Source organism: Lepisosteus platostomus, chromosome 6 (genome assembly GCF_059453375.1).
Source record: "Lepisosteus platostomus isolate fLepPlt1 chromosome 6, fLepPlt1.hap1, whole genome shotgun sequence".
NCBI classification, from domain to species: Eukaryota; Metazoa; Chordata; class Actinopteri; order Semionotiformes; family Lepisosteidae; genus Lepisosteus; species Lepisosteus platostomus.
Window position 1 is genome coordinate 40,328,497 of NC_142616.1, and position 26,044 is coordinate 40,354,540.

Here is a 26,044-nt window from a genome sequence, read left to right on the forward strand (position 1 = left end):
TACAGAACAGAAGACACTTTATATTACCCTGTAAGTGATGGGGTTAAAACTAAACATTCACAGTATATTCATTCAATGCAATGTATAAAGGCATTTCACATTGAACGTTTAAAAGATTAAAATAGGCAAGCAAAGGTATTTTTTAATAAAAGAGAAAAAAAGTAGCAGCAGTTTTTTAATGAATATTTTCACTAAATACTATGAGTTTCCGCAAAATCATTTCACCTCTTCTGGCCACATGAGGGTTATTAGCTATGACAGGGTGTCAGCTTTGACATCTCAATCAATGCTTGAAGAGTCTCTCAGGAGAACGGAACCTGTGTCTTTGCATCTCATCTCTGTTCTGTTTCTAGAGGGAGAGGATGAGGAGGATCCATCCCTATAGGAATCAATGCTGATGGCCACTGAGGAAGCAGAAGAGAGGTAAGTGGAGGTAAGTGCAAGGTGACACATCCTACAGTTCACACACTGCAGTCTTGTTCCACTGCAGGAACAATGAAAAACCCTAAAACTAGATTCTTTGTCATTTTCCTGACAGCGGAACAAGACCTTGCCCTCTGAAGCAGTGCTGGGAGACACTTTCAAATATTTTTTGTCATATAAAAACATCAAAAGGAAAAAGTATTCTCCTTCTACTGAAACAGAAATCAGGGTGAATTAAGACTTTCAAAAGGGGCACAGGCAGGGGAACTTGAAGATTTATAGGGGGGGGCAAAGACGAGTAAAACAGAGACATGCTATAGTGGAAAACAAATATCAGAAAGACGGCATATTGCCGAACCCAGTAAGCCAGTGACATATGCAGTGCCCTGCATGACTCACTCTGGGTGCGAAGCAAGGAATGGGGGCTGACTGAGCCAGCACTGCTGCAGGCCCACTGTCTGTGACAGAAGCCGATTTCTCCGCTGAAATTCTTCGGAGGCAGCTGGTCCAGACAGGCCCTGACACACAATCAAAGTAGGACGACGGTCCACAGAACACTCACTTGTCACCCATCCCACAACCGCCTGCATCCGAACACATCGTGACCTATTTTCAACAAGGACAGTAATTAATGGAAATTCATGTTATAGCCTGGGCTGAAAGAAAACAGCTATGAATGAGAATGGACTTCATTTTTTAGAATTTAGTCATATTAACAGGTTAGACTCCTACTCCCCTGTGACCCTGTACTGGATAAAACAGTTAGAAAATGGATGAATGGATGAGTTATCTGGTTGTCGGAACTAAGCTTCTGAACTGAAAGTGTTACTCCCGTGAGATGAAGCAGGAGGTTATGCAAATTTTCAAAATGTTGCAACAGTCCTTAGAAAGTGTAAAATAAAGGTAAACAGAACAAACAAACATTGTTGTGGAAGCATTTTTCATCTAGATTGGGCCATTTTCATTGGTTTATTAATAAAAAAATAAAGCTTTCGTAATCAGACACCTGTTTCAATTTTTATAGACCAGATTTTATGTAAACTAACCAATAACTATATTTCCATGCAAATGTAGATAAAAATATTCATAATACACTGTCTCTGTGTATTCAAGATGCAGCACAATTTGTTGCATGAAACATTTTAGAATAAAAGAATACAGTAGCAGGTAAAATGACTTTTTGCTATTAATAAAAATATAAATATCAATAAAAAAGCTTAGCGCAAAACCCCACACCATACCTCATCCAACGTTCTGACATTTAGATTCAACTGCATAAGAAAGTAAATAGCAAAACTGAGTCATTTAAGTTATTGCAAGATTAAATGAGTAACGTCTTTGAAAAGCAGATGAAAAAATATTAAAAACAACCCACGTTGAGGTCTCGTTAAGCAGAGAGAGAAAAAAGTTATATAAAATATTAAAATATTATACTGCGACAATGCTATGTATAATTTATCATAAAAATGGTCAGTAGCATGTGCTTTGATCTCTGTTCAGGTTGTGGATAGTCAAAAAGGGTGTATGAGGACAATGAAGGTGTCATTGTGATGATATCAAAATATAACCCAGAATCCAAAGTACAACTATTGGAGACAATTCTTTATATGTGCAAAATGTGTGCAAAAATGAGTGAGAATCTTAAAATTTGTCCCACGACAGGAACTAGTTCTGGTGAGCTTATTATAATTACTATTTTTGTAACAGCTGTAGAATCCCAGTGTATTGTAAAAACAACATGTTTTGCTTCCCCAATTTTGAATTATGATGGAAAACTAAATGTAATACTTCTCACTGGACTATCTATGCATTTCCAAAGCATATGGCTAAATTCCATGGGGAAACTTAAATCTCATTAATAAATGAGTAAATGTAAAGCTGGGCAATGAAGTGTCAGGAAATTAATTTGATGTAAATAAAAGTGGTTAAAAATGGTCTTCGTGTGTGTGTGTGGGAGATGTGGGGGAAGTTTTTTTTTATCTCCAAAGAAAAACGTTGGTGATGTGGTTAAACCGTTTGAATGAACTATGATGCTACTTCCCCTACGACAAAAAACTATTTTCTCTGTAAGTTTCACTGCGAAACAAACGTATTTATTTTAACTTCTTTTGAAAGACAAAAAGAAAATGGTTATATTTGTTTTCTGTTCCCTTTGTTTAATCTAGTATATACTGCGTTGCGTTTTTCGGACACGAAAAAAATAGCTCAGTGAAATTTGTATTGTCATAAAAATAACTTCAGGATTATCAGGACATTTACTATAGAACTACTTGCAATTCCTACGGTCAGTGGAGAAACGACTCTTTACAAAAGGCTGCGAGACTCCCCTCTACCACCTCCTGTCTCCCTTAACACCAACTGGTATTATCATTGTTCTCTGTGTCTGCTATGATAAAGTTGTAATTTCCGGGGCTTGACATTATCGTGAATCATAGCGTTTCAAGACAGTCGCCCTCAAAGTTATTATCACCTACCACTGGTAGGAAGCTGGTGATGCTGACCTCATCAGGCTCGTTCCGTGCTGAAACTGCCTTAGGAAGTGGGTGTGGACAGCTTTCAGTCTTCTGATCTGGGCTCGTATCATGTGCGCCAGATGATCGTGTATTATATAAAAATACACACACGAGAGTGCATGCGTTTCAAAGCGGTTATTTTAAATATTTATACATTATATATATATGTATATATAAATATTTACTGTATATACGGTAAATATTTTCTAAAGTGGGGGTCTAGAAGAGCTACTTCCTCGTAGTGACCCCTGGGCAGCGTCTCTGACGGCAAAAAGCTCTTCAAATCGAACTTACCATGCAATGCTTTTCTGCATGTTAAGCTCATACGAATAAATAATAATTTTCTAAAGTACAAAGCTCGATCCTTTTCTTCCTTCCATCAGAAATATGTTTATTCACGGTAGGCTCTGGCTAGTTGCAGCGTTTATCTCGGAGTTACAGGGAAAAGCGAGATTACATAACCTAACCCGCATAGGTTAAGATACTGTGTGTTTAAAATGTAGAGCACTGGAATATAAACCCCTTCCCTTATGAATCGAATATAATATTAAATTGGCGTGTCTAAATTGTCCCCTTTCTGTACAGTACGGACGGGATGCAGTACCCGGGCGTACTCCCTGTAAGGAAAAGGCAGCTTTTGGAAATAAACGGATAGAGAAATATTTCACAGACGTTTGAAGTTAATGGAATGATAATCTAAACAAAAAAATCACACTGATACACAAAATGGCTCAATTTTCCCATCTCAACATCCTGCATCAGTATGAAAATGCAACATCACATTTTGAAGGAAAGCAGAATGCGCTGCGCACGATGAACAAATAACAGTAACGAAGCAAAATCCATTTCTTGCAATATTATCACTCGGGGTGTTTTGTGTTTAACTCGAGTTTATTGACTACCATGAGATCGATGCAAGCTGTAAAATAAGGTGGAGTGTAATGTTTATTTAACGGAGATAAAGCCAGTTTTCACTCAACCAAGAAAGAAGGAGGGGGTAGGGGGCGAATCTCATGATCTCATTTATTGAAATAAAATTGACTCATTACTGTTGGCATAATTAAAGGCAGCCAGTCAGGGAGGGAGGTTGCTCATAGGATGAGATGCCTTGCTTAAATATCAATAGATTCATCCAGAGAAACCAAGAAGGCCTGCGTTCAAGAGTGTTATCCTCTGCGGACATGGCCTAAGTTTCTCAGGCCAACAATGAATGTTTCCTCCAGTGACAAGCTGTGGTCCAGCATCTACAATAGTCCTGAATCGAAAGGAATTACCACTTTCATTTTCAAACTATTATACCAAGTTATACTTGCCGAAGGTTGTTAGGGATATTCCTGTAATCATTGCATCAAGGAAAAACTGCTGGGCGGAAGTTCAGATGGCAATTTGATCATGTGTGCTACAGTACATGATCCCACATTAAGAACCGTCCATAGAGGATTTAAATCCATACCGTTTTCCTTACCATAATGTGTACTAGTACCCTTGCATTGCTGAAAGATAAAACACAAAATAGAAAACACAGTTTTCACCACGTATCAGTACAGGATGACACACATTGAGGAGAATATAAATCACATGATAGTAAAGATCAAAACTGCAACTGAGGAATTCAAACTTCTATTGTACACTACTTTATGGCAGTTTAATAAGTTTTTCTCTTTTATATTTTATGATCAATCAGTAAGGTGGCACAATCATTTTACTAAATACGAAACACTACAAAGGAGTACCAGAACCAAAAGCATTTGTTTAGTGTTTAATGCCTCATTATGAATAGTACAGAGCCCAACAGAAGAGCTAGCCCTTCCCTTTTGTCCCCTAAAAGCCATGAAAGGTTGAGCCATATGATTTTAAAATATACACACTGAAAACAGTTATGCTGGTGTTTATTTTCTATAATGAGAAACAACTTCTGGTTGCTATTGTGTTCTTATAAACAGGCTTTAGACCCACCTTTGCCAAACAGACAGTGTGTACCTTTCTGTGCGACTCACAGTGGAAACGTGATCTGCACCTTCAGCGTAAGCAAAGGAAAGCATGCCCCCTCCTCTATTCATCAGCAGGAAGTCAGCTTTTAAACACACAGGCTTCTGTGAATCCAGGGACAATGCTGCACTCACTGGGTGTACTGCTTCCTTGTGGACTTTCCTGTCCTTGACTTGATGAGCGATACCCAGAGGTCTTTGTACTTCCTAGAGAACAGGAAATAGCTGCAGGAGCAGCTTTCTCCCACGGCTGTACAGGCTTCACAATACAAGAAAAGAGGGTGGCCTGCTGGGGTCCACTTCATGTCATTCAGGCCTGAAATCAAAGCCTTTAGTCAGGGAAGAGGTCTTGGTGTGATGCCGTGACATGTAACTTCACTTGGTGGACTGCCAAAGGTCCTGTCTGCCGCCACAAACCCAAATATTCTCCGAGACATTATAATCCACATTATTGTAGCAGCTTCCTGTAATGGAGTGGTGGCCCATCCAGGGTGTATCCTGTCTTGCGCCTGCTGCTTACTGGGATAGTTGCTCCGGCTCGCTGCCGCCCTGTATTGGATAAAGTGGTTAGAAAACGGATGGACATACTGTAGCAGTTTAAGAATGTATTTAAAAAAACAAAACATCTGTTTCAATCTTTACAGATGTTTGTGGGTGTTCTTTTTAAGCCAGGAAAATTTCAAAATGGGTACCACTATGATCATTCAAGTTTTCCCCAAGTGAACTGAAGTGTTCAATTTACACAATTACCAAATGCAAAGCAATTAACCAGGGCAGAGGCCATTTGTAAAGTCCTAATATTTTATCTTTCAACAAAGTAACAATGGAACAATTTTCCAAAAAGTTTAATGCACCATTTGTAATAAGAAGGCATTGTTTGTGATGAAAGAGGACTAATACATTTATCACTGAATTCATTCATATTCTGTGCAGATGTGTCAGCAATTATTGTGAACTGGATGTTAGTTTCATTCAGGAAACTTTGTAATTTTCTGTAAAAGGGAAATTCAGGCTGAGAGGCTAACTCCCCATTTGTTTTCAGTTTTTCTTGGTGCTGTGGGTGCCTGAGCTGTGGGCGAGACTGAAACCACTTTGCTGATACAATCTTTTGGATATGTGCCCACATGTGTCAAGGCGTGGAGGTAGGGGTGTGACAGGGGTGGGAGGGAGTGCGGAGGAAGCACAGCACATGAAAGGGAAGCTGACAGTGTACGAACATTGAAAAAAAAAATGGCAGAGGATCTCTCTAGGAGGGAAATGGAAAATTTTGAAGCTCTCCGACAAGCATCGTTTCCCCCACTGGAAGTGTCATTTTGACAAAGGCAGCCACTTCCTTGGGCCTTCCCGTGTCTGATTAGTTAGCTGATGCATGTGAGCCCTGTTCGTCTTACACGGCGATGACTGATACAAAATTACGCCAGTGAAAGTTGGCATCGGTGTGATTTCTTTACTGATGGAAGCCCCCACCCCCCCATCTCAATTGCTTCCAAGTGAAGCATATTTACTTTAGAAGGCAGGAGACAAGTTTTCTCTTGTCACTAATTCGCAGCCTTTTGAGGGTTTTGGGATTTAAGGCAACAGCATGTTAGTGGATTTGGAAGATATGAGTAAATGCCCTCTGGTCCTGATGAGCAGAAGAGTGTGAAACGTAAAAAAAAAAAGTAACTTAATATAACAAAAGGAAATACGTGTACCAAAACCTAAATATATACTGTAAAACTGAAGTTTTCTATGTATCCAGGCTTAAATGATAAGCTTGTATTATTGCATAGTTTACAGAAAAAAAAACAACAGTCTGCAGCTCACACTAGAGGATTAGAAGTAGGATTATTGGATCCATATTCTGTTATCAGATAGACAAATCACAAAATATATCCCCTATATATATTTTTGTTATGAAAATATTCCCAGACTTAGTAAGAAAGCATTTAAGGAGCAAAGACTGGGTGAGAGCTTGACAGATCAGATGTTCTCAACCCACAGGCAAAGGACTTCCATGGACTTCACTGAAAACTTGTCTGTTGTCAAGGACGTCACTAGGACAGGAAAAAGAAACCCGGCCTATAACACTGAGCTTCAGCACTCACCCTGCCAGTGAATAATCCATAGTTCAGAAAGTAGCAAAGCCCGGTTGTCAGCATTCTCTTCAGATTGACATTGCGTCTGCTCGCCCAAAAGCCACATCAAGGCCTTAATGTCGTAGAGTGTATAAAGGCTGAACAGGATTCACCGGGTTAGAAGTTCTTTAAACCCACAAATCTGTTTCTGGAGATGGCTGTAATTGAACTTCAGGGAATCTCTGCTGTTAATGCTAATGAAACATTCCTGCACACATGTGTCTGGGAACCAAGCAGACTTCCGTACTAAAGGATCTGTGTAAATAACAGATCTAGAGATGTGTTTTTGTACAAGCTGCAAGGTACACATAACTGGGTCCCTCAGCAGTTTGTTAAACTCTTTCTTTTAAAGAGGCTGTTCATTCATTGCCTTTGGTTCTGGCCTATGTTCTGAAAAAGCATCTATGCATTCCAATTCACAGCTGTACTCTCAAAGAAAAATCATTTTTTCTGTTATGCTAATGTATGTGGTTTCATTATTTTAAATCTGGAAGATTTTGCTTTCTATGCTTTTTGCACAGTCACAAATGATAAAAATCTAAAAACTGAATGACAAATTTCAACTGGAAATATGAAATTGGAATATGACCTATGCCTTCATGATTCTGTTCCTACTCTTACTTTGTTGCATGAAAGGAGTGGTTTGCATGACCTATCTATATGTCATCTGGAATGCAAGTGTCCACATACTACAACAAGCACTTGCCTGGAATCCATGTTAACCAGTGCTCCTTGTCTGTGCGTGTTCTCGTCTGTTTGCTTCAGAGCCCCAGGTGCCAAAAAATCTAGAAAAACCAAATGTTCTGCACTACGAGTGACTCAGGCCTGACTGGTTTTCCCAGTAGGGCTGTAGTCTTCAAACTGGGCTGCTGCTGCTGCTGCTGCACACCTTCAGCTACCTGAATGGACCCAGGGGCCAGGTAACTACTCGACGTAAAATTAAATAAAAAACTTTGTGCCATTCTGATGAGGGAAGCTATTCTCAGCTCCTATTTGCACACCTCATACATCAAAATGAGTTCAAAAGCAAAGCCCACACAGAGCTCAGCAGTACTGTTCACTGAATCACACTCTTCTGCTCTGGTATGTTTCCATAATATCGAAGTGTGTCACTGATTACAATTTCTCAGTCAATGAAGAACTGCATGCAACTTCAGAGAGTTTCTGATGACGCACGACACCCCATCTTGATGCCTCTTTGCACTAAAGGACATTCGTCTTACTATCCAACATATTACAGCGCTTAACTCTTCTAGGCCCCAGACCTAAACACTGAATTTCAAAAAACCTTATAGCTTTTGTCATAAATTATGAACACAAAAAGCAAAACCAATTGCCAATTGATTTTATTGGTAGCTCTGCACATTCCATTTTTTTTTTCAAAATAAGTTTCCTGGTGTCATACAGGATTTCTGTCTCCTGGAAAAAGCCTTTTTATATATCTTGTTGGTTCCTGTTAAAAGTCAGCCTTTCCTATTAGATTTTAGGCCCTGCTAGAACTTTGGTTAAGGAACAAGACAAAAGCTAATGTGAACAGGGCATTTGTTTCTATGCCTTAAAGTCCATAAAATGTGAATGTGCTATTCAATGTGACAAAAATGAAGTTAATGTCTTGTTAATAGTAATGATGGGTGTTTTGTCACTCTTTTGGGCCTACTGTAGGTTTCCACAGCAGAATAGACAAATAACCCAGCTTTAACAAAATAAACAATACAGCTACAGTACAGCCAACAGTAGAATAGCAGATACTTTAAAAAGTCTTATTTTCTTCTCACATCAAAGACACAGCTTTTCTCAATTTTACTGATCTACAATATGCTGGGCCTATACTAGTACATGAATTTTAGTTGTACTGGTTTTTTGTGGATTTCCAATGAACTTTTGTAATGCATCTGAAACTTCACAAGCCCAATGAATGAACAACCCATTTTTATCCTAAGGGTCCCATTTGTCCCAAACTCCCCTACCTATTCCCCTTTGGAATGGACCAAAACTCCCACATGTGGAAACTAAGAAGTATGAAAAACAAAGACCTCAGATTAATTTTACATGACACTGTACAGAATTTCTGAGAGCATATCTTGGGTAGAAACCCTGGCACCAAAGCACGAAAAAGTGCCTCAAAATCATCCAAATTATCTTGATGTTGGCTGATACTGCTCCATTAGTTATTGTACCTCACCATTTGCTGATTATAATGTAAAGCTTTTTCCACAGCAAAATAACAGGTCAGAGTTTAGCAGCAATACAAACCAACCTCCCCATATGCAATGTCTAAGAAATAGCACCAATGTCAGTCAGGCTCCACATTAGTTGATATACTCTTGTAGCACATTTCACATTGTGCCACTCATCCACAGCCCAGCAATGATTCATAATGACTAGTTATGAAAGGGCAGCTCTTACCCCTCTCCCTTCGGGGGAAAAAATCAGAATAAAACAAAGCCGACTTGAAATGGGACATTGTCAGAGACATCATGGCAGAAATCAGCCACTCTAAAGTGCTTTGACACAACAGGAAGTGACCCAAAGGACACATTTAGGAGGCCATTACATCAGCAAAGGATCTGGAGCTGGTGGATGTTAGAGGGAGAAGACCATTGTAAATGTATAATCTACAGAGGTTTCTAAGGTAAATTAATTTACAAAATCATAACTTTCTGAATCATCCAGTCTGCCAAGAAGCATTACTGGGAGACCCCAAGGATCTGCATGGTGGATAAGTGGTAGAAAGAAAGTGTGTTATCCCGGAAAAAGTTACAATGAAACATTTGACTTTTAGACACTTCTAAGAGGAACTCCAATGCAAACCATTTCACCTCTGAACTGAGCATCTAAGTACAGCCTGTTCTACATATCTCTTTCGAGGTCAAAGTGAGATACAAGAAAAGCTTCAGGCTGGAGGAGTGGTGTGTTCTTTCTCTCCTGTTTCCCAGATGAGTGAAAAAACATTCTAAGTAGAAATACAAAAGAAAAACAATTCACTGTTGAGCCACACTGTTAGTTTTTAAAGTACTTCAAGTGCTTCCTCAAAACAAGGGCTTTCCAAGGTTCATTTGTCAAAGACTGATTGGTCAAGAGCCTAAAACTGAGCTGCAAGTTCTCCAGTGTAACAAGGTTCGTAATGCAAAATCTCATTGCTATGGGATTTGACAGCTGTTTTACATCACTGGTTTTCCTTGACTTCGCCAGGTGGAGCAGCTCAGTGTGTGGATGAGTGCTAAAGATGTTGTGAACTTGTCTACATATTCAGAATCTGCTGTACTTGGATGTTAGATTTTAGTATAGTGGATTTAATGCTGGTTGATGTTGTGCAGATCAGGCATTCACTGGTGTCCCAAAGTCAGCACATCAAGTCCAGGGTCCAAACACAGGCAAGAGCATACAGAAAGTATGAATTTAATCAAAAAGAGGAAGAATGATCCACCTTGTATAGTCTATCTCTCACCCCACTGCAGTGAGAAAAATACATCCATTTGAAGAAATGCTTCAATTAATTGTGACTTCAAATAAACATACCCCACACCCTCTACAGTGAGTATATAAGAAAGGATTACACATTACATTTTAAACTCCTTCCCCCAACAAATGCTTTACAAAAACCATTTTATTTTACAAAAAGTGTTTAATATTACTTTTGTTCTTTGTTATAATACCCATTTTCAGAAAAAAAAATATCTGAGGAACTGTGGAAAAACAAGTATTGATTTCCAGCTTTGTTTTCATCAATATTTAATCATGACAAAGAATGCGTTTCTCACACTAACACAAAGAAGAATTATTTGTTTTCATAAATGAACTATGAAAGTAGGGTATTTTATGTAACATTTTAAAAAGGGTACGCCATATCCTCTTGGTAAGTACCTACAATTCTCGCTCTTAATCAGACTTGCACGGCTTACACACAGTGGCCACAGCATGAATAATCCTACTCTTCCATATGGCAGTGATGCGTGGACAATAAGATCAAACAATCCAACCATTGTGTAAGAAATCTCTCACTAGAGCCTAAGATACAATGACTTATCTTTAATATTCTTCAAAATACTGAAATGTAACCTTACTTACTGCTCTTCCTGCAGGTGTCCCTTGTTATGTTCCCAATAAGGCCCACTGAACATGTGTGGGGTGTGCTGGGATAATGTGGTAGCTAAGGCTCAGACAACAGTGTGCAGACTGTACAAAAGCCATGAAAGATTCCCCATAAAACAGCATCCGCCACCTGGTGCAAAGAATATGTTGCAGATGTACAACTTGTATTTATTATAATGGAGATCACACATTTCTAGCCTGCGACACATTAACAGCAGACCTTGTTAATGAGAAAAGTAAAATAATCCATTACATTGATTAACATTACGACTTTTCAATACAATTGGCCATCTTTTCTGTAGCAGACTCACTGGCAACTGAGTACATTTATTTTGATGCTCATTTTATTTTTCTTCAAGACCACAAAATCAGATATAAAGTTCAAATTAGTTTGCACTGATCAACACAGACGAACAAAGACACTGGCAGAGGTTCAATTCCACATCCTGTTAAATAGTCTAATTCTAATATTTACTGTATAGTCAAACTGCTTTGACAGTGAACTAATCAATTTTATAAGTGGCAGCAATATATTTTCCAATCCTATTCTACACAGTACGCCAAAAGAACTTAACACCTTCCATTAACTGGGGAGAATGTAGTTAGTAGAATACCACAGGAATCTGTATTAGGACCAATGCTCTTCTTAACTTAATGATGTAAATTCTGGTACAGTTCGTAAATTAGTCACATTAGCAGACAATACCAAAAATAGAAGGATTTTTAAACTTCATCTGGATAAAATTCAAGACAGGGCAAACACCTGGCAGATGTTTAATGTAGACAAATTCAGATTAGATGCAGCTAACAACACTATAGATACAAAATGGGAAATGCTGAGCTGAAAAAATATTTATTTCAAAAGACCTAGATGTTTGTTGACATTTATGTCTCCCAGACAACGTGAAGAACACCAGACAAGCAAGATGTTTGAGATACTGTTACAAAGCATGGAAATAAATTCAAGGAGGATAATGTTAAACTTTTTCCTTACTCTAGTAAGACCAAGAATACCAGTGTGTGAAACTCTGATCACTGGTGTGTGAATAACTCTGATATTCAAGAAATATACTGCTACACTGACTGGCTAAAAGAGCTGAACCTTTTTAATCGTGAGCACAGAAAACTATCGAATACCTGAATAAGTTCAAATTCCCAAAATATGGAAAAAGTCAACCCATTGGACATCTTTAATATCGGTCAAAAATGAACCAGAGGATACAAATAGAGATATTAAAAACCAAGAACAGGAGGGTCTTTAAATAAAAGGATGTCGGAGTATGGAACAAACTACACGGGCATGTTATCAAAGCTGATAGCCTGGCATTGTTCAAGAAACAGCTGGTTGAGATTCTTGGATCAATTTTGCAACCAACAGCCAAATGGGCTATATAGACTGAATGTGCTCCTCTCATTTATAACCTTTATATTCTTTTTAAGACAAAAGTGATATTTACAGGGCAACGGTACCCAATTGTTCAAATAGCATTTGTGCAAGATGCGGCAGCAATAATCAGACCCTGGCAGATTTGAAAGGATTAAATGCATAAAATACCCTATTAGTCATCCAGTGTTCGTCATTGTCCCTATCCTGTTTCTCCGGGCTCTGAAGATATTTTAATTGTTGATGGAGCAGAGCTAATTTGGAGGCCCATACACAAGCAGGTGGAAACAATGTCCAACACACATGCTCCTAGAAAAATGAATTTGTTCCCTTTATTTAAAGAATAGCTGCTCCGTGTTTGACTGATTTCCCTAAAAATGGAAAAGGTACTTCACCAGTGCTGCCATCATAAGAGAGCCTGTTTTTGAGTTTGTTTACAGATTTTACATCTTAACGATTTCGTATTTTCCATTTTAGGTTCAACAAAAAGGACAAAAATGATCCTTTCCACAGGCATTTGGAAATGGAGTGGAGAGGAGATACTCTACTCTCCTCCCCACTGATAGCTGGTGTCTGGTGAGCATTCTGGTGCACTATGGCTGTTGTCGCCATAATTATTAATTATTATTATTTGTTCTTCATGTATGCCTAACAAAAATATGGGTCTTTAACACTTCAAAAACCTCTTTCAACCCATTTCCAGACCAGCTGGAGGGATTGCAATGGCTCTCCAGCTGTCAAATGAGTGGAAATGGTATAGAACCCACCAGTCAACATTTTAGGGCTACCGCAATATCTGCGCTTCACTGTACTTGGACAGATCAGCATTTCCTCTAGTACTAAAGCAGAAACAACTAAAAAATGTCCAGAGATAAATCAACATGTTACACTCAGACCTCAGCTGCTACAATAGTACAGTACTACTATAAATGTATATAACACATTGTAGATGGTTATCCTTTCTATTTTAAAGAAAACTTTACTAACATTTCATGAAAAAGAAAAAAACAAGCAAACCCAAGAACCAAAAGGTGAAATAAGGAGGGAAAAATATTGGCAAAATAGCTCAAAGCAGAGTCGAGAGTATAGCTAGCACCTTTGTCTCTCAAATGTACATAAAGGTCATGGTTTTGCAGTCTTAATTAAATTTGATTTCAATTAAAAATGTTTTCAACTGGAAACAAATAAAGAAGTTATAATGGAATGCTATTTCCGTCATTTACAATGTTTCATTATTATCAGAACTGGCATTCAAGGCTAAACTTGCCTTTCCTAAGGAGAAGCCATATCCTGTCTTTGGCTTTACAGTAAATATGATTCACCGTGGTGCTTATCCATCACAAGCCGATGTGTGGCCAGTGACAGTGCATGAGGTGGAACCGCACACAGATGAGCACGTGGTGCAAGTTCAGACATGGCATGTCAGTGCCCTGTAAGGATTCACAAAGGATATCTGTATCATCACAACCAGGAACAAAGTTAGATCTTAAACATTTTAGAGTCTTGGCCGCTCTAAAAAAACCAAGACAAGACCGATCTGTCTGATTACCACTCAATCAAATCGTCAATATTTGACCAGTGCCATAATCCAGCCATCTCTGGGTTATAGAGATAATAATTTCACTATGATCAAACCTCATAATGAATACCATTTTCTAGTTAGGCATCTTATAACTAAATTCAAGATAAGGATCTGGAAGAGTCTTAGGAAAATCAAATTCACCTCCTACCCGTCAGATTCCTTTTTTTCCTGTATGTGCATTATAAAAAGCAAACAAACCTGATACTCCATTGTATAGAGTCCCTTTGTTGTAAATGCAGAATACTTTGGATGCACCATGCATTAAAAATCTTTAGACCTCCTTTCCATGAAATCGGAACACGTGATTGCTTCCCTGTTCAGTTCAGAAAGAAAGACCAAAAATATTTTTCTTTTCAAATCATAAAGCGTGCCATGTCAGCTAGGGACAGCCAGCTGTAGAAGCCAGATTGCCAAGATGCTGAAGATAAAATTTAATTCTACCTTGGCTATACATCATGCCAGAATTTGCAGCTGGGATGCAAGCCTGTGGAAAACTGCTTCTATTGTTAACTTAAATCTGCAACAAATAGCAGAGGTCGGACTTTATCCCATATTAAGTGGGATATGAAGGAACATACAAGCACAGGACGTACACCTATGGTACATGTACAGACTGTAAAAGCCCAGGAGCAGTTAATACAGCTGAATCTCTCCCACACTTCTAACTAAAAGTGAACCCCCCCGCATACTTTCCAAATGTGTTAAATAGTTTTAGTCTTGATATTAAAACTGTATCAGACCATTATAGGGTGTACTGCATCCAATTATAAACAAGAATTGGGTCATATTTATATATGGGTCATATTGGGTCATATTTAATCCACTAATCTTGTCCACTTTAATATGTCCTTTACCATTTTCTTCACATGCACTTTAGTTTTACCTAATAATATTCTGTGATAAATTGGAGGATGAGAGGATGATTAGATTCTGTGTATTAGAGATCAAATAGAAATATTGCACTACAATTTCTTATGGAAGAAGCTACACCCTTTCAGAGAATGAAAGGCAATATTGGAAAGATGAAAGCACACTGAGCAACATGCATTCAAGCTACACAACTCTGTTTTATATAGCCGCAGGATTCTCAGTTACAGCCAACAGCCACTTACACACTGAGATGCAGAAAGGAGAAGAGCTGGCGGCTTCATCATTAGTCACAGAAAGCCTTTTATTTTCTTATCACCTTTTTTTTAAATGACGCAACAGGACTCCGTGTGTCCAGCTTGCGTTGTTCCTCTCTACAGCACTGACGCTCTTAACACTTTAAAAAAAAGACACTCTCCTTCACAGTAGAGGCTGGAAGAATGAAGTCTGAATCCTGCTATAAGCATTTTTTGTAAAAACAAAATAAATCATCTTGCATTTAGTCAAAACCTTCATTTACAATTGCTCATTTATCTGCTTGCTTTGCAGTCTGAGGTCAAATCCTTAGGTTTTAGATCTCTTGCATTTCCTGTCTGAAAACATGTTAGTATAATGGATTAGTGGAAGGCTATTATTTACTTAAACCACTTCATTTTAAATAAATATAAGTTAAGTAACCTCTTTGTAGTGGGAGAGATGTTCTCCTTTCTTCCAGTTATACCACAGACAGTCTTTAACTGTGTATTAAGTGGCAGCCTAGTGTTACTCTGCTGGGATTCACACCCCCTCACACTACAAACTTGCACTCTTACAAATGGATAGTCCCTGGCCTGGGTAATTTCCAGGCAGTTCTAGGAAATCCCTACTCTGTTATTAGAATATCCATCTAGCCTTTTAGCAGAAGGAAGTACAGGACATGAGCCAAAGTCCTTTGGAGTAGGCCACGCCTCCACCAACACAGTCTCAGTTCCCACATAGAGGAAGAAACAGATGCTGATAGTATACACTAACATCTCTACAGTACTTAGTCTGAGCCAATTAAAGTTAGCTCACATAAGCCTTCTAAAATACTTTGACTTGAAGACTGCAAACTATTTACATATTTCTATAGTTATCATTCTTAGTTTGGATCTTGTGTGGGTTTGAGACAGGTTTGACAAAGTAATACACACAACACAGAAGCAAAAAACAAAGCTCATACCAGTCACAAACATGTCATGCCTGGCACATTCTCCACTCTTCTGAGGTGTGTAAACAGTTTTGAAGGGCTGTGGCCAGATCTGAAAAGCAATCTGAACAAGCTACTGTATACTGTATTCAGCAATGAGATTGGCTCATGAGAAAATGCCTAGATCTGCAAATTATTGAGTCCAGGGAAGCTAGCATTTCAGCCATAATGGTAGCTTTTAACAGCCAGAAAGGTTTCCAAGTTACAGATTGTTCAAGGGTACTGTATTATAATGTTTGCTCCCTTTTTGATATGGACATTCATTTCCCCAGGTAAAAATGAATGACACTACCTTTTACGATATAATCTCAGAATTGCACCGTATCATCTCCAATTGTGTATGACAAGAAATATTTTTTCCCTGAAATTGTGCAAAGTCAAATCTTATAGAATGATGGTATGACAAGAGATTTACAAGTAGCATAAAACATTATCAATGAATCACAATTAACAGAATTTGGAGATACAAAGTATTTTTGTAACCACACCTACCTAAGCAGTTCTGCCCACTTTGATTTCTTTGTGTTGATAGTGAAATTGTCTGTTAATCCCCACAGTACGAGGAAGCATTTTGAAAAGTTTTTTGTGTGTGTGTGTGGGGGGGGGTATCACGCTAACTACACCTCTGCAGTGTTCCACTTTTTAATTAATCATTTTTCCTTCAGAAAGCAAAAAAAAAAAGTTAAATATTGTATTGCACTCAAGATGATTTAATTGGTTTCTTGCTGGGCTTGATAGCTAGGCCTGGTAAGTTTTTGATAATCCTTCGATATCCAAGAGAATGAGCACTGAACAAAAACAGTCAGAAGAGCCACAAAACAGGCTTTGCATACATTGTTTTTAATAATAGAGGGTGACACAATCACACCAAAGAGCAAAAGTTAATATCCACAGCTCTACAATGACACTTATAGAGAAGTGAGGCAAATTACTGCACAGCTTAAGTATAGAAATGTGAACTGGAAAGAGTACGTCATAGTGGTGTAAAGCAATGTAGGGCAATGGATTCTAAATAGCTCTAAAATTAAAAGTTCTATTGCAGTTTCTATGTTGATCTTGACTGGGGATATTGTTGAGAGGTGGAAGAAAAGCGTTGAGGATTTCTGGAATTCAGTAGACATGCCCTCCATTCAGGAAACAGTGCTGGAAGCCTCTGGTGGGAGTGGGGCCATTTCTGTAGCTGAGGTCACCGTGATGATTAAACAGATCCGTAGTGATGGGCTGCAAGAATGGATAAGATCCAGCTGGAAATGCCGAAGGCGCTGGATATTGTTGGGTCATCATGGTTATATGTGGGCGGCTCTCACTTTTGCCTTTTCATATTGTTGATGCAGACTTAAGAGGGTTGAAAGCGGGCATAAACTTTAGAGGTTTCTGAGGCAGTAAAACAGAAATAAAGGGAGTATATATTTTTCCCCAAAATAAAGACTCAAAGTTTAAGTTATATTTAGGTAAAAGACGGGGGGAAGCACAGCCGCATTATTTTCCACTCTCTAAGCTGTTTAACAGTTTGATAATATCAAGTTTTCTTTTAAGGTGCTAAGCACACGTGTAGGATGCGAGGTATAACAACTAGTATTCAATAAGTAGAACAGTGCAGAAAGAGACATTTCTTAAGGCTTTTTAGCTTCATGTAATAATTACCAATGCAACAGCTCCACCTAGCGATTTCGATAGTTCCCTTATTTTTTAGGGAAATGGGAGCTGATGACTTTAAGATGCGAAAAGATTTCAACTGCAATGTAAAAAAATCTGGTTTAGAAAAAAACGACTTTCGAACTGCATTATTTTCTGAGCGGTTCTGTGGACGTTTTCTTCCGTATGAAACATTGAAACAAAGCACTTTTTTAAACTGGTGTAAATTTAGAAAAAAGATTCCTAAGGAGGTCCCCCAGCCAAATAACGTAGCAGATTCGATCCGTAAAGTAATTTTAGGATAGAAAGATTTTTTGCTCCAGGCCCATGTTTGATCGTTTTATTGCAACATGACCTGCGATACGACAGCGACCTGGAAACAGCGTCGACAGGGTTAAGCAGCTCTACTAACGGTCTCGCGAGACTTTCGGCTTGAGGTGATGAGATTACGTAGGTACCTTTCCGGTAGTGAGGCGATCTGTGTTGGAAACGAAATTCCGAAACACAGTCTTTTGCACGATTTCTCTTTAAATTATACTTCTTCGGTAATTCAAGGTAAGATCCTTACAGTTAAGAGATGGCTCTTAGGTTTGTATTTTAAAATGGCAAGTAAAACATGAAAATCAGGTCCCTCGTGATGTAAATAAACGATTCAGGCCTTGTCCGGCTTGCAAAGGTTACAAGATGTCGCGGAACAAACATTACTGAAATTGCAAGGAAATAACGTTTTGTAACTTTCTGCTGGCTGCGAATGTGGAGATAAGGGCGAGAGTACCGAAATGTCACGTTTAGTTAATTTGGCAATTGGATGCTTTTTTTCTAACCTTTTTTAAAAACTGTGGAAGTCGCTAAAATCGAAGGGAACAGGAGTTGTATTCATGCCTCATAATTAAACTTACCGCTTTGGGCGTATAACATTTGTCATACGATGACCGTCAGACTATTTCCGTGTGTTCAACTGTGAATTTTCTTGGTGAGCATTAGTCTAACTTCTGAGCCGAAGTAGTCGTTCCTCCAGCTCCAAGGAGTAAATTAGACGTAGTGGCGGTATTTTAAAAGGTTATGATCAGGTGTTTAAATTTCCGTTAATTGCTCACCTAATACAGTCAATGACATTACTTAGGAAATTTTAAGCAAGTGTGTTTGTTGGTAGTTTAGTCTTAATCTTCTTAATAAACCAGTTTAATAAATAAAGTTGTGACTGGTGAACTAGTGGTCAAACAATTATTCACCATAGTTCTAATTCGCCTTTCATCTTGAGAGGATAAATACTGTTGTATGTATGTTTGGGGTTTTCATTTGGCCTGCTTCATTAGGAATCACTCTGATAGCTGGATATCTGTGATTAACTGCTAATCACTAGTTCATCCATCCAATCATCCATCTCCACACAGTGTCTTGGGGGAGCCGGAGCCTATCCTGTCAAGTAATGGGCTGCAAGGCAGGATTCACTCTGGACCAGACGCCAGTCCATCACAGGGCACATACAGACACAGACATACACACGCTCACACCAGGGCCAGTTAACCTCTCAGTGTGTCTTTGGACCAAGGGAAGAAACAGGGAGAACGTATAACCTTAATGCAGATAGCACCCCAGGAAGTGAACCCAGGGCCTCAGCGCTGTGAGGCAGGAATGCTAACCAGTGCACCACCGTGTAATAAACTAAATAAAACTGTACTCGGCCTGTTTTTTAAGGACATTTGTTTGCTAGTTTGTGGTGTCCATTAATGATCCAATAATTTACCTACTTGCCTTTTTGTAATTGTTTTGAGGTCTTAAATTATATTGGAGTAGTACCAACATTAACCCAGTACCACTTCCCCCATTAAGACATCTTGCATTTTAGGAAATTGGGACCCTGTAGACCTAAGATTATTCTGGGAGTCATTCTACTTGTTTATTTCTCTTTATTAACTAGACGTCTAATAAGAGTTGTTGGGACAAAATTAAGAGAGCAGCCACTTAATAAGCGAGCTGCAGAGAAACCAACCAGTTTGCTCAATGCCCTGCAAACAAAAAACCTGCACCTGTATTGTGAAACCAAGGACAAGGTATAGAAACAGTTTGAAAAGTAAGTTGTACAATTAATGAGAGAAATTCAAGTGTTCAGCTGGAAAAAAAAATTCAGGTGTCTTCCAGAACTGTTTTATAAAGGTATACTTTTGCTTGCCTTTTACTTTTATTTTATCGAACTATAGGAATACTTAATAAAAGTTGATCAAATATATGTAAATGTTAAGACCTTGGAGATTTAAATAGCAGTTTTCCAGAACATTTTTAAATTCCCATTCATATAGAAGTAGCTGACTTTTAAAAAATCAGTTTAATCTTAAGTGTCACTCTTTACATCATATCATCTTGTGTTTTTTAATTATGTAATTGTTTAATAAATTAAACTTATTACTGTTTTACCATACACTGATTTAAACGAAGTGTGGATTAACTGGAAAATACAGATCGTAATGCCTCAAAGTGTTATAGGCCTTGTATCTCTGAATCAAGTATAATCTTTTTTTTTTAAGTCATTGACAAAAGGTTTTTGGTTTTCCCCAACATGCATGTCAGATTGAACATGTAACTCAATTGGCTACCTGGGATGAAATGAAAGACAGAAAGAAATGCTCTCAACCTGCATGTAGGCAAAGTACCTTATGATACTTTTTAAAACACGTTCCTTCTGACTGTGGAATTGACCCTTTGTGTCTTTAAGATGTCAGACGACCTGGTGAAACAGTTGGCCAGCTACAAAGCTCAGCTTCAGCAAGTGGAAGCAGCTCTATCAACAGATGCAGAAAATGAAGACCTGCTTAAATTACAGAAAGATTTACAGGTTGGTATCTTTACCAAGTTTGTTATAAATTACCATGACAGGGGTTAAGCCACGAACAATGTTATAATGTATTCTAAAGCTACCTTTACTGAGGTTTGGCAGCAGTTAAATTGTTTTGAATGATTTGGTTTTAAGAAAAGTCAGTCAAAAATGTTAGTTGATCTCTAAAGCAGTACAAAATCTGAAAGTACAGAGATATATGTACTTGTGTACTTAAATGCCCTTTTAATTTTAAGAAAGAATTGACGAGTTATTGTTCTAATTAAGATGAATCAACTTGGGTTGTGGAAGTGCAAGTGAAAAACGGAATAATGACTGTAGTGAATTGGGAGTCTCCTCTGTAGCGGCAGTAGACGAAATTGAGGTTGCTGTCCAGGCGGATTCTTGCCTGTGTGGTGGAGAGGAAGATGTATTAAAAAAATAGCATTTCTCAGATTTAGAAGATCAAATTCTGTGTTCTGTAAAATTGTGTGGTGATTCATCAAACAATTGAATCACATTTTTTTTTAAAGTAGAACTCTAATGAGTTCTTGTGTGTATGACACTTGACATTTTATTTTTTAATTATAGATGCTTTCTGCAATGAATGTGATGTTAAAATTATTGATAGTATTAGATAGCGGAATTCCTATTTAACTAACTACATAAATGGCTCAAGCACACGCATTCGAATGCATTTGTATTTAGTAAATGCATTTGCATTTGTGTGTAAATAAACCCAGTTCAGCTCTACTGCTGTTTTTGGTTTTTCTCTGGATATTTCTGATGTGTGACTTTGCTGCCATTGCTCGGTCCAGTTTTTAGATCACATCTTCAGGAGACGAATTAAAAGGGCTTAAAAATAAGGGCAGGATGGGGGCAGTGCACATTAGTACAAATATTTTTCACAGGAAGTTGAGAGACTGGGTAACTGTGCAGCATTTATATGTCGTGGCAGAACATATTTTACTCATGATATGTCCTCTCTGCCGCAGGAAGTAATAGAGTTGACCAAAGACCTCCTGTCAAGCCAGCCCTCTGTGGCCCCCACCAGTTCAGACAGCTCAGCTGCAGTCCCCATCAGCCACTCCTGGGAGGTGGGGGACAGCTGCATGGCTGTGTGGAGTGAGGATGGACAGTAAGTGTAGAAACCAATCTAAGCATAACTTCACTTGTTACAGTACAATGGTAAGAAATTTATTACTGTTTCAAGTTGGCTTTAGTGTGGGATGGATATTCAACACAGACAATGTCATGAATACCTATTAAAGAAAAATAGACCTGCACACTGGTTTTTACTGAACAATTAAAGAAATACTTTGTAGTATAATGAGAGGCATCACAAAATCACTTTTTCAAGATCTTTCTGTAGCTGAAATATTTGCCTCAAAGCTTTTTAAGTCTGCTTTGTAAAAGCTCCATGACAAGTATAGGTAGTCTTTTTAAATACATTCATTTTTCTGAAATTTAAAAATAAACCTTCTATTTTGGTAAGTACAAAAATAACTTTTAAAATACATTGTCTGCTTGGAATAAGTGCCAGACAGTTACTGATCTATTGAAGCTTTTTAGTTAGGCTTGTGATTAGCAGTGTGGGTAGTAATGAGAAGTTACTTTGCTTTTGCTTGTAAGATTTTTCTTTATAGGGCTTGAATATAAAACCTCTACTCACATGCTTACAGACGTGATTTATTGACAGGTTGTACGAAGCGGAGATCGAGGAGATAGATGAGGAGAACGGCACGGCTGCCATTACGTTCTTGGGATATGGCAATGCAGAAGTCGTGCCCCTGCAGAATCTGAAGGCTGTGGAGGAAGGAAAGAAGTCGGAGGAGGACGGAGGCAAATCCAAATCCAGGTGAGTCCTTGTTCTCTGACTGTCATCGTTGGACAAACTGCAGGAAACCTTCCTTAGGATCATCAGGATTAATTGTCTATTAGTTAAAGTGAAGTTAAAGTTAAAGTTAAAGTGAAGAGGCGGTGTTGTGGTGGTTAGTACTGCTGCCTCACAGGATTCGGCACCTTGGTTCAGTTCTTGGTTTGTTCTGCCTGTGTGGAGCTTGCATGTTTTTCCAGCGTTCACATGGGTTTTCTTTGAATATCTGGTATCTTTCCACCTTCCAAAGACTGGGTTAATTTAGGTTGTCTAGGTTAGTAGGTGTCTCTAAAACGTCCCTGTGTTTTTGCCCTCTAGTGGAGTACTATGTGGTCCAAAGTGTAGTCCCACCTTCTGTCCTATGCTTCCAAGACAGGCTCTGGGTTTCCACAAGTATCTAGGAATAAGCAGCTTTCAGATAATGGTTAGACACTGCAATTATAGCATTAGAGGATTTAGAGACATTAAAGTCTGTTAATATTTATATTTTGTTGAAATTCTATGCATTAAGAACATTATGAATGTTGTGAACATGATTGTTTTTAGCTATCGTCTGCTTTCTTTTTGATGAATGTGAACTGCTACCTTAGCTGTATGAGAAATGCATGCTTCTCTCTAATTCTTGTTTATCTGGTGCCTTTGAACTCCAACAGGAAGGAGCAAATTGCCCAGCAGAGGGAGTACAAGAAGAAGAAGGCACTGAAGAAAGCTCAGAGAATGAAGGAACTGGAACAGGAACGAGAAGACCAAAAAACAAAGTGGCAGCAATTTAATAACAAAGCCTATTCAAAGAACAAGAAAGGCCAGGTTAGAATCCTGTTTGGATCAGTCTACTTAATCAATATCAGTAGGTCCTTTTATAGTTTTGTGCAAGACAAAAAACTTAACAGGGATTAATAGAGAACGTTTTTAAAGAAGCTTTTAGGATTATCAAATTGAAAACAACTCCTCCAAGCAACACTTAATTTGTTCAGTCAAACATCCATTTTCAGTGTAGACTGATCGATCCAGCTTTTCAAGTAATATTCTAACTACCTGTCTTTGTGTGTTACAGGTGAAGAGGAGTATATTTGCATCACCGGAGAGTGTTAATGGAAAAGTTGGTGTTGGAACATGTGGAATAGCTGATAAACCAATGACTCAGTACCAAGACACATCCAAATATAATGTGAGGCATCTCATGCCACAGTAACAGGAAAAAGCATGTAGTTAATCAAAATGTATTGGCATTAACAGTGTTCTGTATTAGAAGGATACTCATTACTTATCAGGATGTATGTCTCATCTTATCTGCTCTTGTAAACATTTTTAAAACATTTGACACGCATAAGTAATGGCTCATTGAAAACATGCTTTTGGGAATACTGGGTTTTACTGTCGGTATGTTGGGGAAGAACACAGGCTAAGCAATGCCATAAATAGCATCCACACTAATATAGAATCACTGTTAAAACTATTGCTTGAATATATTTCTTCATAGTTTTGGGACTTCATTAAGGAGCACTTATAGTGCATCTGTAAGTGATTTAATGATGTTCCTAGTAGTTTTTTTTTCCTCAGCGTTAAGTCATGTTCCAGTAGTGCAGTTCAGTTTTTATGTGAATCAGGTCAAGGTTCGTGTTAATTTGATGCATTGACTGGTTAAAGATAGGGAAAAAAGTTCCCACTATATTAAAGATAGGAAATATTTGTCATGTATACTTCAGTTGGCAGTTTATGAACAACAAACTCATGCATAGGTTTTTAAAGAATCTTGTATCTAATAGCTGTGGCACATGTACATCATGTAAAGTGAGTTCAGGGTTGTTTATTATTCTAAAGTGACTTATTCAACATATTTCAGTCAACAGAAAAAAGTGCCCAGTCTTGAATTGGCTATTTAGTTCGAATGCTAAAGTATTCAGTTTTAGTTATTGTGACCTAAACTGGAATGGTAGGTTTAGACTGTTTTTACTTTTCTGTGCTAGGATAAAGCAAAGTACCTACAAAGCATATGTTAATACAATTCTTCCTATTTTTGGAGGACTGTGATTTTTACGAAATTAAATGTTACTTTTTGGTTTTGTACATTTAACTTTTATCAAATAAATGTTAAAAAGTGTATTCTTGTGTGTATGGGTTACTTTTAAAGAATCCCCAGAAACATGCACGAGCTAACTAGTGAGTGAATATTTCGTAGGTTACTGTAACCACTACTTTAATTTGAACCTTTTGCTCTGAGGAAGAGAGGGCATTGTAAAAGTGTTCAGCCCCCAGCTAATTTATCTTTAACTTTTCCAGGACCTCAGATGTAGAATGTAATCCAAATTGATAAAACTAAAAATGATAACAAAATGTGTGTAAGTGCATGACAGCTTTGCTACAATGGCTCCAGATCAGTTCAAGGGCAAAAGGTTATTTTAAAAGGTCACAGAATTAGTTGCCTCTGTGTGTAATGAAAGTGGTTAACCACTTCAGAGTCGATTCACCTGTCTTCCTTTATTGAAGGTCCTACACATACTGAAGCCACAACTCGTGGATACAAACAGATCAGGGATCTTTTGCAACATTCATTCATCATTAAGATGTATGTGTCATACTGTCCTTCTGGGACTGGACACTGCCTAGAGCAAGCAGGAAGCTGGTTAGGGATGTCACTGTGAAGCCACTAATTTGAAAGATTTTCAAGTTGGTCTAAGAAGTCGGTGTTCAAACTTCAACAATATCCTGGCCCCTACATAAAAAAGGCCTAAATGGGAGTGTGGCTGGAAAACTGGAAAAAGTGACAAAAGATAGACAGTCACTTTGCAAACCTGGATGAGACCTATCCAAAAAAGAGCCCTCACCATCATGTGTCCACCAAGTACAGACACATGAGGCTTATACAAAGAAAAAAAAAATCATAGACTTTGTAAGCTCTTACACTGATTACACTTTTGAATAACTTCATACAAAAAATATGCATTATTTATAATTCTTTAAAATATAACAAATAAAAACTTTGTGAGGTTAAATCTGTTTCTTAATACTGGTGGATTAAAAAGCAACTTTTGAATTAGTACTACAAATAAGTGGTTTAGTGATGAAGTGAGGTAATTCATGTCTTGTTTTAATTTAGAATCACTAAAACAGTAAATCTCTCATGCATATGTATGAGGATTAAAAAAAATAACATAGAGCAGTACTTTTCTATCCAATTGGATAGCAAACCAGTGAAGTCAACTTTATCAAGTAGCATTTTAAAGGAATTTTAAACTTAAAATGTAAGCAACTCCTTTGTCTTTTTAATTGCAGAGTAGCATCTTTTTCCCCAAGTGTTTAAAGTCCTACAAACATGCACCACTGTGCTGCTATTTATCATACAAAGCTACTTACAGCAGTGTCAGCCTGACTTAGTTATGATACTTCCTCTGCAGTTAGTCTAAACCCTTCTTACTCAACAGAGATTTCTAATTGTGTGCCATGCCTTTTATACATGACCCAGGTGACCTGGAAACCTATTGTCCAATTTACACCTTGCATTCCACACAAGGAATTCCATTCTCCTG

General features: G+C 38.1%; 1 protein-coding gene and 1 long non-coding RNA gene across 4 annotated transcripts; one reads left to right on the forward strand and one right to left on the reverse strand.

Moving 5' to 3' along the window:
* Positions 1–18,797, reverse strand: LOC148661711 (uncharacterized). Its single transcript, XR_015939589.1, has 3 exons — positions 18,729–18,797; positions 823–1,029; positions 1–404 (listed from the first exon to the last, which is right to left on the reverse strand). It is a non-coding gene; the product is annotated as an uncharacterized LOC148661711 (long non-coding RNA).
* On the forward strand, positions 18,236–24,618 carry smndc1 (survival motor neuron domain containing 1). 3 transcript variants are annotated; one of them, XM_088635849.1, is made up of 7 exons: positions 18,260–18,384; positions 19,751–19,903; positions 20,543–20,662; positions 21,637–21,779; positions 22,341–22,499; positions 23,171–23,324; positions 23,572–24,618. In XM_088635849.1, the coding sequence occupies exons 3-7, from the start codon at positions 20,543–20,545 to the stop codon at positions 23,707–23,709; spliced, it is 714 nt and encodes a 237-aa protein (XP_088491975.1). In that variant the 5' UTR covers positions 18,260–18,384; positions 19,751–19,903; the 3' UTR covers positions 23,710–24,618. The 3 variants fall into 3 exon arrangements, with proteins under 3 accessions (XP_088491974.1, XP_088491975.1, XP_088491976.1); XM_088635848.1 differs by lacking the exon at positions 19,751–19,903 and having other exon boundaries at positions 18,236–18,384; XM_088635850.1 differs by lacking the exons at positions 18,260–18,384; positions 19,751–19,903 and adding an exon at positions 19,963–19,986.
* Positions 24,619–26,044: the final 1,426 nt, after the last annotated feature.

Excerpts from the sequence above, each read along its gene's own strand:
- smndc1 (XM_088635848.1), top strand. The coding sequence starts at position 20,543 with ATGTCAGACGACCTGGTGAAACAGTTGGCCAGCTACAAAGCTCAGCTT. Across the intron at positions 22,500-23,170 it reads GGAGGCAAATCCAAATCCAG|GAAGGAGCAAATTGCCCAGC; the intron begins GTGAGTCCTTGT and ends GAACTCCAACAG. Across the intron at positions 23,325-23,571 it reads CAAAGAACAAGAAAGGCCAG|GTGAAGAGGAGTATATTTGC; the intron begins GTTAGAATCCTG and ends TGTGTGTTACAG.